A 12,670-nucleotide genomic window follows, 5' to 3' on the forward strand; every position below is an offset into this window, starting at 1 on the left:
GGCAGTTTGTCACTGAAGGGTTTCAAGGCTTTGCTTTCTTTTTGATCACAGAATCACAGCTGTGTTTGGGTTGGGAGGGACCTTAAAGCTCATCCAGTCCAACCGTGTTTTGATTCTGTCCCTTGGTGTTTGGCAGCCATAATGAGAGGGCATCTCCCAATTGTATGTATAGTCTTTTAGACTTAATAAAGGCCTGGAGAGCTCATGTCATTAGAATCATAGAATAGTTAGGATTGGAAAGGTCCTTAAGATCATCCAGTTCCAACCCCCCTGCCATGGGCAGGGACACCTCAGACTAAACCATGGCACCCAAGGCCTCATCCAACCTGGCCTTGAACACCGCCAGGGATGGAGCATTCACAACCTCCCTGGGCAACCCATTCCAGTGCCTCACCACCCTCTCAGTAAAGAATTTCTTCCTTAGATCCAATCTAAACTTCCCCTGTTTCAGTTTGAACCCATTACCCCTTGTCCTGTCACTACAGCCTCTGATGAGTAGTCCCTCCCCAGCATCCTTGTAGGCCATTGAAGACTTGGTTGCTCCATTTGTGATACAGGAAATGATTATTCCAAGATCCTGGTAATTACTGAAGCCAGAAATATAACTGCTACTCTAAATGCTATTTCCAAGCTCTCATCTGGAGCATGTGTGTGGTGCTGTCTCTGATGTCCCCAGGTGCAACTAGAATCCTCCCACTCAGGTTTTCACATGTTTCTCTTTCTTTTTAGGATCCTCTAGGTATTATTGGAATGTGGATACAGAGGAAAATGTGCTTCTGTGATAACTGTTGTGGATGTTTAACCAGACGTTGATTTCTGGAAATGCTACAACATGACTTCATCTGGGAATGAGATCGAAAGGTGGCCTCAGAGGCAGCGTGGCAGAACTGGAGAGCTGGTAGAGCCTCTGACCTCTCCTGAAAGCAGCCATGGTCTTTCAGCAGTGAAGTCGGTCAGCAGTGCAGAGCATCTCCTGCAGCTCCCTGGAAGAGTGGACTCTGCTTACAGCTCTTTCTCAGGGGGATCAAATGCTCCAGAGTATCCCACCCCATCGTGCTATGGTGAAAACTGCTGTTGGCCTCCGGAGCAGGCACCTTACATGGACTCGGAATATGTAAGAGGTATTTATAATCTCAGTGCAGCAAACTCTGACCACGGGTGCCTGCATCCCTGCAGAGCACCAGACCTGAGCAGCCATAACTCTCACAGCACCGGTCCCACTGAGCGCTCTGGAAGCACTCCTACCCGAGCGACTTCACATCAGGGACCTCCTCCTCCAGCAGCACCTCCACCTTCTCCTCCCTTGCGACTCGATAGCTATAAAGTCACCAGACACTTGGAAAACTCAAGAGGAAGACACAGCTCTGGAAGTCATGGTGACCGTAGTGTGCAGCCAGCTCCTTGCATGCAGGACAGGCAGCTGGTGGATAGGGATGTACCACGGGGCTGGCACAGGGATGAAGTTACGGAGCAAGATATGGTGGCTGCTAAGGAAAAGACTCTGGAAAACAGGGGCCTTGCCTCTGATTCTGCAAATGAGTTATCCATCTCAAAAATTCAGGGGTTAAAGGTGGAGGAAAATGGAGAGTGGAGCCCATCCCAGCAGCCTGTGAGGAGAAGCAATCCACATGTTTTCAGCAGACCTTCTTCTTTCATTTTTCAGGAATATTTAAAGACTGACTCTGTGGCCAATATCCCCAAAATACTTTCTGCTTACAATTCAGTTCATGCTTGTGAAGATCCTGAAGAGAAGAGTTCCAAGTCCTGTCACCCAGTGCATACCCACCCTAACACTGTTAATGATACACAAGAAGACAAACAGTGTCCCTGCAGTGTACGCCAGCTGGCTCTCAGAGGAAGTGTGCAGAGCACAGTGCCAGAGCCCAGCCAAGGAAGAGGATCCTTGCCCTGCCCTCAATGCCCGCTCCATGCCGAGCTGTGTTCAGATGTGGATCAAGGAGGGTTTGAGGACAGTTGTGGCTTAAAGTATATGGAGAATGCTTCCAGGAAGCTGAATGGTTGTAGAGGCAAAAATCAGTGCTGTGCCTCTGAAGGGACACTTGGAAGTGATATCAGGGAACCACTGAATGAGCAAACCAAAATGCAGAGGTCAGCACTGTCCTGCAGTTATGGTCCTGCTGAAGCGGAGCCTCCGCGCTGTGAGGAGTGGGATCAGGGAGATAGGCACTGCCATGGTAATAATGGCCAAATGTCTTTGATCAGACCAAAGGAAGAGCCCACATCTCATTTTTCACATGAAGCCAAGAAAGAAAAAGGGGTCAATACCAGCAGTGCTGACCTCAGCATACAGCTGGCGCAAGAGGAACCTCCTGTTCAGCCTGAATTTCAAAAGCAGCTCTTGAGGCAGCCTTGGGATGATCTTGCTGGTGAGCAAATAACCAGGCAGACAACTCCCATGCTTTACTATCTGTCTGGGGGGAGACCCACCGATATCCTGAGCCACAACGAGCTCACCCACTGTAAAGAGGACTTGAGGACCTCACTGAAGGAATCTCCAGCAAGCAGCTACTCAGCACGGTGTCAAGAGCTGCGAAGGGAAAGCAGCCAAAGGACCAACCACCACCATCAGTGCAGCAATGACCTGCTTGAGACTGAAGATCTCATTCTCATGGATGAGAGTTTCAAGAATGACTATAGAGAGAAACTTAAAGTGGCTCAGAAGAAGGTTCTGAGAGAAACCTCCTTTAAAAGGAAGGACTTGCAGATGAGTTTGCCAGTTAGACTGAGGCATAAACCCTCTAAAAGGCCATCAATTGAACACCTTAGGTCCTTCTCATTATCCAGTTCAAGTGAGGATGCCAAAGCTGTTCCTTGTTCCCCTTCTCATCTAGAATCCTTGGAATGTTTCAATAGAGATGAAGAAATTAAGAAGCCACAAACAGGTCGAATGGGGGGAAGGAAAAGGGTCACCAAAGAGCAGAAGAACCTGTGTTATTCTGAACCTGAGAAACTCAATCAGCTAGCAGATAAGGAAGTGTTGTGGAGTCAAGTCAGGGATGAAATCACTGAGGAAGGTACAGGAGCAGCAAGGGGGAAGACTCTGGAGAGCAGGGGGAGGGCACTTTCCAGTTCAGGGATCTCCAGGACAGAGCTGAAACAGATCCAGCACACTGCACTTATCCAGTACATGGAACGGAAGATTAACCAGAGACCAGGTAGTTCACAGCACCTCCCGCTGCATAAGCCCCCCCTGCAGAAGAGGCTGTCACATCCCAAATGGCCTCCTAGCAAGACTTCCAGTGCCAATGGGAGCAGGAAGATGCAAAATGATGAGCTTTTCTGCCAAGTTCTCTCTAAAGAGAAATCACCGGGCGTTGTTCCTCGTTTGGCCTCTGTTCCCCCGCTGAGTATGAGCAGCAGGTACCATCCCAGCTCTGCTGGTACTGAGACCTCAAAGCTCAGCCCATTGCCCAATGAAGCAGGCAGGGACTACCCCAGCAAATGTGCATTGTCTGAGAGCCTCCCGCAGGAGGGTAATCCAGCTGGGAGAGCTCAGGAGAGGCCAAAATCCACTCCTCCTTCCACACAGGTGAGACAGATGTTAACATAGTCATTATTGTTTGGGAATAAGTTAGGAGCATCCACCTGGTTTAGAGAGCTGTGGGACTACTCACATGAAAAGCTGCTGAACATCATGGAGAAGTGCAGAGGTGAGGGCAGGGGAGATGCACCACATGTCTCTTGAAGGGACGAGGTGTGCATGGGGTCTGGCACTTGACACACGTGTGTGCTGTGTGCGGTTTGATTCTGGTTGTGTTTCAGCTGTCACTGTTGTAACTACGGCAGCTTCATTAGAACAGTGTCCCAGGAAAGGCTTTTATAGAGAGATTTTTATCAATGACCAACCATTCTGGCTCCTGAATTTGAAGGACAGTAGCTGCCAGTGTTGTTGTCAAGGAGAATAAAAAAGATAAAGGGTCAGGAAATAATCTAATGTACTACTCAAATTAGCCAGCTGAAGAGGCTGACAAACTAACCCCAGTTCTGCCTTTTGAACTTTCTGAATTGTTATGGGAGTAGAGCGTATATTTTGTTGCCAGATGTTCTTTGGTTTTCTAGGTAGAAAAGGTGGATGCTACATGGGGAGAGCATAATAGCAATTTCATCAATAAAATCAGATAGACACAACAAAACCCCAAAAAGCCCCATACAAACAGGCACAAAACCTTGGTGAACCTACTCAGAGATCTAGTGTAGGCTTTTGTTCTGGGGATGGCAAACATGGGGGTGAAAGGGAGCAGCTGCCTAGTGTGAAGATGCTCGTTGTCCCAGTGTGTTGTTTTTGCTTCCAGGACACTCATGGACAAGTGGCACCTTCTCGGCGCTGCGAGAGCTCTCTTGGCACCCCCAGGTAAGGCTGTGAAGGCTCTGCCTGGGTAGAGCCCCTGTGCAAGACACAGGAACTCCAGCAGCAGCTGTGGTTGTCTGCTGCTGTCCTTGGGTCTTGGGACCCTACGCGGTCCAAATGGGAATACTCATCCGCTGCACTGTTTGTTTCACTTCGGGACAGTCTTTACAATCATTTCTGCTGTGTGCAGCGAGATGGAGCAGGCAGCCGAGTACCTGAGCTGCGCTCCTGCGGCAGCCACTCGCCTGCACACGCCTGAGATCACAGCTCCCTCATCTGAGCCCCGGCAAACACAGCATCTCCAGTGTGCGAGGCTGGAAAATGTGTGATCAGAGCAGTGTGTGACAGTGGAAAATGTGTGATCAGAGCAGTGTGTGACAGTGGAAAATGTGTGATCAGAGCAGTGTGTGACAGTGGAAAATGTGTGATCAGAGCAGTGTGTGACAGGGGCCTGGAGGGGGGGTTCAAAGGGGAAAAATCCTATGCTGTTTCCACACAGCTGACTCAGGTGGTGTGTGTGTGTGTGTTAACTCTCCATGTTTGTCTTGCTGCTTTGAGCATCAGGAAAGAAAAATATCTGAGCTCCATCTCAACGAGGCAGTGATGCTGATGCTTGTGTAGTCATAGAATTTCCACTGTTTCAGTCATTCAGCAAGATGCTGATGGTTTCTGGAGGCTTGATTATCTTGGAAAAATAGTTGTATTTTCAGTGAGATTTTGAGGTTTATCTTAGATTTCCCAGTTTAGCCGTGAGGCTCAGCGGGTCAGCATGGATGTAACTGAAGTTCTGGACAGAATAGTAACATCAAAACACATTTGATCATAGCTCTGTAATACGCACTAAGTAGATTAAAAGAGAAATTCAGAGTTGGTTTCATCAGTCAGTAATTTAGATTCTTCTCTCTGGGACAGAGCTGGCATTTTTTACCATGAGTTTATTTCAGAAAACATATGTGTCAGAAAACAGGGATTCAAACAGCATAGGCTGGTGCAGTAGACTTGCTTTTTTTGACAAGAAAAATGAATAGGTGATCTGGACTCTGAATTCAAGAGGAAGCTGTAAAGATAATGGCAATTATCCTGTAGCTGCTTAAACGGGCTGCAAAATATCTGTGATAGAGGAAGTGTCTCAAAAGGAAATGTCTTCTTTCTTCTAGATTCCATGATCTTGAGAAAGATGGACCTGAGAACTGTGAACATAGAGACAATGACATAAGTGGAAGTCTGTGTTGTCAGGGTACCAAGGAGCTGACTCCTGAAGCCTCTATTCCCATACCAAGGAGCAGAAGCAAGGGAGATGCTCAAGCAGAGGAGGAATGCAGAACTGAGTCTCTGAGCAGCAGTGCTTTAACAAAATGTCCAGAGCAGCAGCCTGCAGCTTCTCCAGAGCAAGTAATTTGCTGCCACACAGTGTTAGCTCAGCCCCACCACAGGGACAGGAATACAGCTGAAGGTTTATTTGCAAAGGAGACATCCACGTACAACAGCCAAAGTGATGCTCACCTCAAGGGAGAGGCGAAAAGGAGACTGCAGTCTCCTGAAGACCAGCGATACGAAGAACTTGCTATGGAGATCATTGCCAAAGACAGTTCTCTGGTGGATATCCTCATGCCTCACCCTGATAGAAGAACTGCTTTAGACCTGATGGAGGGTCTGTTTCCTGTTAACATTTCCATGCTGGGTAAATCACACAGGAAAAAACGAGATGTACAGCACATGCAGGAGAATGAGTGAGTAGACAAATGATCTAGTATTTTAAGCTAATATCACATGTATATATGAATATCACATGTACTGGTAGTAAGGTGATCTGAGCATATTGCTTTATTTTGGTTTCATTAGCAAATGATTTAGGTATCAAGAAACGTCTGAGGCTATGGGTGTATGACAAGAAATGTGGTTCAATGATACCTTATTACAGGGGGCTGTGACAAATCTAGACAGGAAATCTGCTTTAGATCTTTTAAGAACTTAGAAACATTGATTCTGAAGTCAGGATGGATAAAACCGTGAATGCAGTGTTTGAGACTTAAACTCCTAAGTGCTTGCTATGGGTATTTATTTTCTGTTCCAATAGCAGAAGTAGCAGAGATGCACCAGCAGAATGTCCTGAACCTGAACACGATGCCAAGCAAAAGCGTGAAGATCCTGCCTCTCAGGGAAGCCAAGTCCTGAACAGGAGCAGAGGCAGCACAAATGACCTAGATGACATCACTTCTAAGAAAGTATGTACATGACCACCAGGGAACCCTGTTTATTCACCATGACAAATAAGTTGTTATTAATGTCAAGTATTTCACTGTGGGCATTTGTATTCATGACTTTTTTCCCAGTAATAATGTTTCACAGATAACTTTGAATCCATTTTTGCCAGTAAATGGAGTCCTGGCAAATTGGTATATTGATCATAAATGGTGGTATTTAAGTCCTGGTTTGATTCATATCTCTCCCCCACATACTTCTCCTGAGCAGGTCTCCGGGGATGGGTTGTACCTGGAACAAGCACATAGGGTGGGTTATACCTTTCCTTGCAAGACCAGCTCCTGCACAGCAGCTGAATCTCAATTTAACACTCAAATCTGGTCTCAGAAACTTCAAAATTCGTTACAACTGGCAGCCTGAATAAGAAATGTTTTTCACTCAGAGAACTGGCAGTTCTTACTTCATACAGTACGTATGGAGTGTGATAGAACTATGGCAGCTTGGAAGGGCAATCTGTAGCTTCAAAGAATTAGCTGGTTTTTATCCCTTGTAGAAACCTGGCCATGCTCCATCTCAGGTAATGGCAATCTGCCTTCCTGAAACTCCTCCTGCTATGCACATGGTGATACTCCTCATCACTCACTGTCTAATTGCTGCTCCTGCTCACGGTGGCATCAGATGACTTCAAAAATAGCTGATGGGGTTCTTCTGCTCTGGTCTCAGGGCCTTTTTCCATATCAACATTTCCCTATCCAACAGCCTCTTGCTTCACTACCCAGGCACTGCAGCTTGCTTGAATCACCCCAGGAACTGACTTTGTGTGCATATTATAAATGAAATTCCAGTCCTTGTAAAGCTTGGTAATAGAGCTGTGATTTGATGCTCATGTCTTGGAGCATAACCGCATGTAACCATGTTGTAATCCTTATTGCAGCTGACTTGTGACTGATGGGAAGATCTCTGAGCTAGGGATTATATCACCAGTTAAGGTGATTACCAGTGATTTGCTTTTCAGAGTTTGACAATTAAGTACAGCTTAGAAAAATACTCATTTTTAACTCCTTTCCTCGAGCTTAGAATCATTTTAAAAGTCAAAAATCTGCCAAAGACGATGCGAGGAAAATCCATCCTCTAGAAATGATCGGGATCCTCTTTGGCAATAACAGCTTCCTAGGATTATCTTTCAACCCTTTGCAGCTGGAACTCATGTCCAGGCTCCGATCCAAGCTGCAGACCCTGTATGGGGAAAGGGAGCTCATCCTCTCCGAAGCCCGGGTGTGCGCCGTGCGAGGCACAGAGCTGGAGGCACTGGTGCAGGAGCTCTGCAGGCACAATGAGTTTGAGCGCTACATGATGTTCATCGGTGACCTGGAGAAGGTGGTGAGCCTCCTGCTCTGCTTGTCCAGCCGCCTGGCCCGAGTCCAGAATGCCATGAGGAGGATCGATGGCAACATGGATGCTGAGGAGAAGGTGAGTGACAAGTGAATGGGGGGGGGTTATTTGTTTGGGTCACTCCTTCCCAGGTGGGGCTGATCCTGCCTCATTGTCTGATAGCTCTAAACAGCAGTTGTAGGTTACCCGTGAATCCCAGCTGCTGTTATAAGGAGATAAAATTATACAGGAAACTAAATTATACATGACACCAGCTGCTGTCCCTGCAGTGTTAGTGCCACACAAGGAGGTGGTCTGTGCTGGGGGTGGCCTTTGAACCCTGGGGGTAGCTCCAAGCCTGGGTTTCAGAGGGCTGTTTGCCCTTTGGGGGTTTTCCCCTGGTCGTTTCAATGTGGTAATTGCTGCCTTTGAATTTCTGCTTCACTTAATGGGCTTGTAGGGAGCAGGAAGATGTGGTCGTAACCTGAGATGAAATTCCCTGCAGTTTAACTCAACTAGCCAGTTTAGCTGGAAAATTAGGAATTGTCTCATGTCACCAGGAAATCCTTTCAAGTCTGAAAAGTCTCCTTTTTGCTAGAGAAGACGAGCCAAGTTTATCCCAGGAATGATGCGGTCCTGCTGCTCTTGTTGCTTTTAGACGTGTTTTTTTAGCCATGCAATACCTGCTGGTCTCTCTCATATGGAAACACAAAAAGCACAGAGTTGGGAAAACTGGGATTTCCTGGAGCTGGGCTGCCAAGAGGTTTATCATAGCTCTCGTGCAGGACAGCACTGAAAGGGTCCTGCCATGCAGTGTGACATGGAGATCAGGATCTGCCCACTCCAGAATGTCACTCACATTAACAGGAGTAACTTTGAGCTGTATTTCACGCTGACTTTGGCTTTGTGGTGGGCGCTTCTCTAGTGTTATGTTTATGCTCTTCATAGTAAATGTGTTAAAACATTCAAGCATTTGAATAACATAATAAAGACTTGGTTATGTGCCAGCATCTTCACAGCCACCTCCCAGTGGCTGCCATTGCCCCAGTGTCAGCACAACCGGCAGTCTGGATCTGACTCTATCTTGAGGGTGCTGCTGGTGAGCACTGCTCTGTGCTGGACACTGTCCTGGAACTGGACACTTCCCAGCAGTGCTCTCCCTGTGAGCATCATCACAGCTGGAAGAGAGTGAGCTAAAATGTGAAAGTGTTAAAATCCTGGAGAACAGGCAAGGCTTGATTCTGGTGGGTTTGTTAAAGAGAAGCCTTTGCACAGTTACCATCTGCAATGTGTAGAAGCTTTAATAGAAGATGTCTTTTTAATGTGACATTGGTACTGTGGCCGCACACAACATACGAAGGTATGTGTCTGAAAGAGCTTCTAATTGAATGAAGATGGATACAGGATACTTTAAAATTTGCAGCATGTTAAATGTATTGATTTTTCTCCTGAGGGCAGCATGGAGGAAGTGAGCCCTGATGGGCTTCACTGGGTGTCTTTACCTTACAAGCCACAAGAATGAGTAATTCAGTCGAGCAAAATCTCATGTGGAACACAAAGCCCACAAGAGGAAGTAATTAAACTAAATTGACTGTGGCTTCCAAATGAAGATGTAGAGTCTGCCAGGAATGATGGGTTTTCATAGTGTGCTGCTTTGTTCTTTCATTCTATCAGCAATCGCTCCATGAACGGCACAAGCTCTTGTCTAGACAGCGGGAAGACGCAAAAGACCTGAAAGAGAACCTGGATCGCAGGGAGAGGGTGGTCTCTGGCATCCTTGCCAAGTACCTGAGTGCCCAGCAGCTCCAGGACTACCGGTGCTTTGTTCAGGACAAGACCTCTTTGCTCATTGAGCAGAAAGACCTTGAAGAGCAGATTAGGTTTTTTGAAGAGCAATTAGAAAGTCTGGAGAGAAGCATCCGACTGTAGCACCCACCAACAGCCCACCCGCTGCAACACCCTGGTTTGGGACCTACCCCTGCAATTCCACAGGCTGGGTTGGGTGGATTCTTGCAATCCTGGTAGTGCCGTGGTGTTGACAAGTGCTTAGATGCTGCAGGGATGCTCTGGGCACGCACTGGATGTGCCTTCCCCTTGGACAGGCCAACTGCCGGCAGCGTACAGCACGTCGCATTGGAAATGACTGATAGGATGTTTGCTCCTGTTCACTTGGCGTGTATTTCCCCTTCTTGTTGTCTGTCCATCTGCTTCCAGATTGACATAACCTCAATAAAAGAACGGTACAAATATTTTCCTGCTGTGGGTGGGTTGAGTGTTTAAAATGAAAAATGCTGTGGGTGTTTCAGATTTGGACTGGGGAAGGCACGAAGCCATAGGGAACATTATGGACCATTTCAGTAAAGCTCCTGCACTCATTTCTGCTGTTTATGACACAGTGAAAATACACTGTAATGGAAGAAAATAATGATTTCCTTTCTTGGCAGCTGCCATCCATGTGTCTTTCCTGGCTCTATATAACCCTGGTAGGCTGTTCAGTCTTAGGAAGGGTCCTCACGAGCATCAAAAAGAAGCCGCTCAGTGTTGAAGCCAGCTTAAATGAGCACTTTGGGGAGTGATAAACTCTGACCTTGGTCCTGCACAGCCATTTGCCGAGTCCTTGTTATGCTTTCAAAATGTTTGTTTTTCAAGCAGCACCTTCAGGGGCTTGGTTTTAGGTAGTTTTCAATCGTCAGCATGAATGAGAAGCACTGAATGTGGGAAAGCTGCTGCTGTGAGGTAGGTGGGACGGGTGGAGGAGATTATTCTGTTTCAGTGAGGCTTTATATAAATCCCTTGGCAAAAATCTTTTAAAGCAGTGCTGTGTGTTGAGTCAAACCAGTGATGTTGCTGTATTTAAAAGCTGAGTGTGGTTTCTTGTTTGTTTCTAAGTATTCAGTGAGGGGATTATTGTGTCTGAGCTACATACTGAGACCATGAGTAAGGCGGCTACTAATGGAACTCAGGTTTCTTCCACAGACAGAAGAGATGCTCATTGTTCCATGATGTTAGGCTTTACCAAGAAACGTTTTGCCAGTGGCGTGGGATGACCACTGACAGAAGCTGTCCTGGTCCTGAGGCATCTTCTCCTTTGGGAGAGCTTTCAGTAAACACCCGGAATGGGGAGTTGATGTAAGTTTAAACGGATGGCTTGTGCTCATTTTACCTCAGGTGATGTTCTTTATCTGAGCTTACCCACTGGGCAACAGGAATGGACTGATTAACAAACCACAATGTATGAAAAGAGAGCACTGTATGTGTTCTGCACAAGCAGTGTTTGTTAAGGATAACTCGCCAATGCTCTGCCTGCTGGAGGAGGGCACCAGAGAGAGCGGAGTGTGCTGCATCTACCCATGAGCACATCCAGACGCGGCCCGGGAGTTCCATGCCAGTGCAATAAGGCACAAACAGCTTGCCAGGCTCCCAGGTTGTCAGCTGCTCTCTGTCTTCAAACTAAAGGAACAAAGGAGAGGCTCATCAGGTGCTGCCCACAATCAAACAAGGAAGCATCGTTCTGTTCTAAGGCTGTATGTTTATGCAGAAGGACTCGTGTCTACAGCCCCGCTCTCATTTCAAGAGAAACAAGAGAGTACCCTGAGTGAAGGTGCGAGGACCTGCTGTCAACTGTGTTATTCTGATGTGCACCAAGGATCACTAAACCTCTTTGCTGACAGCAGCAGCTGCCTTCCCAAAGCACCAGCAGGTCTGCATTGTCAGGTGAGTCTTGATTCTGATACTGATCATTTGTTGTCAATGTTTCACCAGGGCCAAGCCCAAAGTAATGGTGGTATCTCCCACTGGACCTAAGGCCTATGAAGTGTTCCCTTGCACACTGACATGCTGAGATGTGGGCTTTTAAAATCACAGTCTGATGTGTAAATGCAAGTAAAATCATTACTTGGATTAAATCATGATTAAATCATGATTAAATCATAATTAAATCTGATTACCCAGATTAAATTTAATTAAATCAGGTTAAACCATAATCTGGTCCTAGAGGTGAGGAGCAGCCCTGGGTACCTCTGGGACTGGTGAAAGACTCTTGGGTTGCTCAGAATTGCAGCTGTTATGTGCAGGAGAATGAGGAAGAGATACTGCTCTTAGAGGTGGGCTTGAATGTGCTTTCTGATCAGAGGAGAACCATAGGATGGTTTGGGTTGAAGGGACCTTAAAGCTCCTCCAGCTCCAACCCCTGCCACAGGCAGGGACCCCTTCCACTGGAGCAGCTTGCTCCAAGCCCCTGTGTCCAACCTGGCCTTGAGCACTGCCAGGGATGGGGCAGCCACAGCTTCCCAACTGCTGCCCAGGGCCCTGAAAAGCTGTTGGCTTCCGGGGCCTTGGCATTTCACCAGTGCTGAGACCTGCTGAGCGCTGCTTAAGGGAAATCAGGTGTGTGCTGGGGGAATGCAAGGAATGAGGGAGCTCCTGGTACCTGGCCTCTGGGAGAGCAGGCAGGAAACCCCCGGCACTGCCCAGCCTCAAGCAATGGAACCTTTCCTCCTGTTGCAGCCTGCAAGCCTAACGCCTTCTTATCACCCCAGGTAGAAGGTAATGTGACCCTCCCACCACGAGAGGACTGCTATCAGAGACCTGCAGGAGCTGCCTGTGTGCATTAATTACTGCTACACCCAGGAGAATGCAGAGGAGTGCGAGGAGGAGGTGAAAGAGGCACAATGCAAGAGCCTGGATCTCCCCTGTGGGGTACCAGTGGGAGGCTGTTGGGACTCCAGG

At 47.3% G+C, this 12,670-nt stretch overlaps 1 protein-coding gene across 1 annotated transcript; it reads left to right on the top strand.

The window, feature by feature from the left end:
• Nucleotides 1-832: 832 nt before the first annotated feature.
• Nucleotides 833-9,871, top strand: SHROOM1 (shroom family member 1; the record flags this gene model as incomplete). Its single annotated transcript, XM_080627350.1, is given in 8 exon segments — nt 833-3,550; nt 4,314-4,372; nt 5,527-6,099; nt 6,447-6,594; nt 7,506-7,511; nt 7,513-7,560; nt 7,769-8,041; nt 9,617-9,871. Coding segments are annotated over 8 exon segments (4,080 nt in total).
• Nucleotides 9,872-12,670: the final 2,799 nt, after the last annotated feature.

Source organism: Psittacula echo (genome assembly GCF_963264785.1).
Source record: "Psittacula echo genome assembly, chromosome: 11".
NCBI lineage: Eukaryota > Metazoa > Chordata > Aves > Psittaciformes > Psittacidae > Psittacula > Psittacula echo.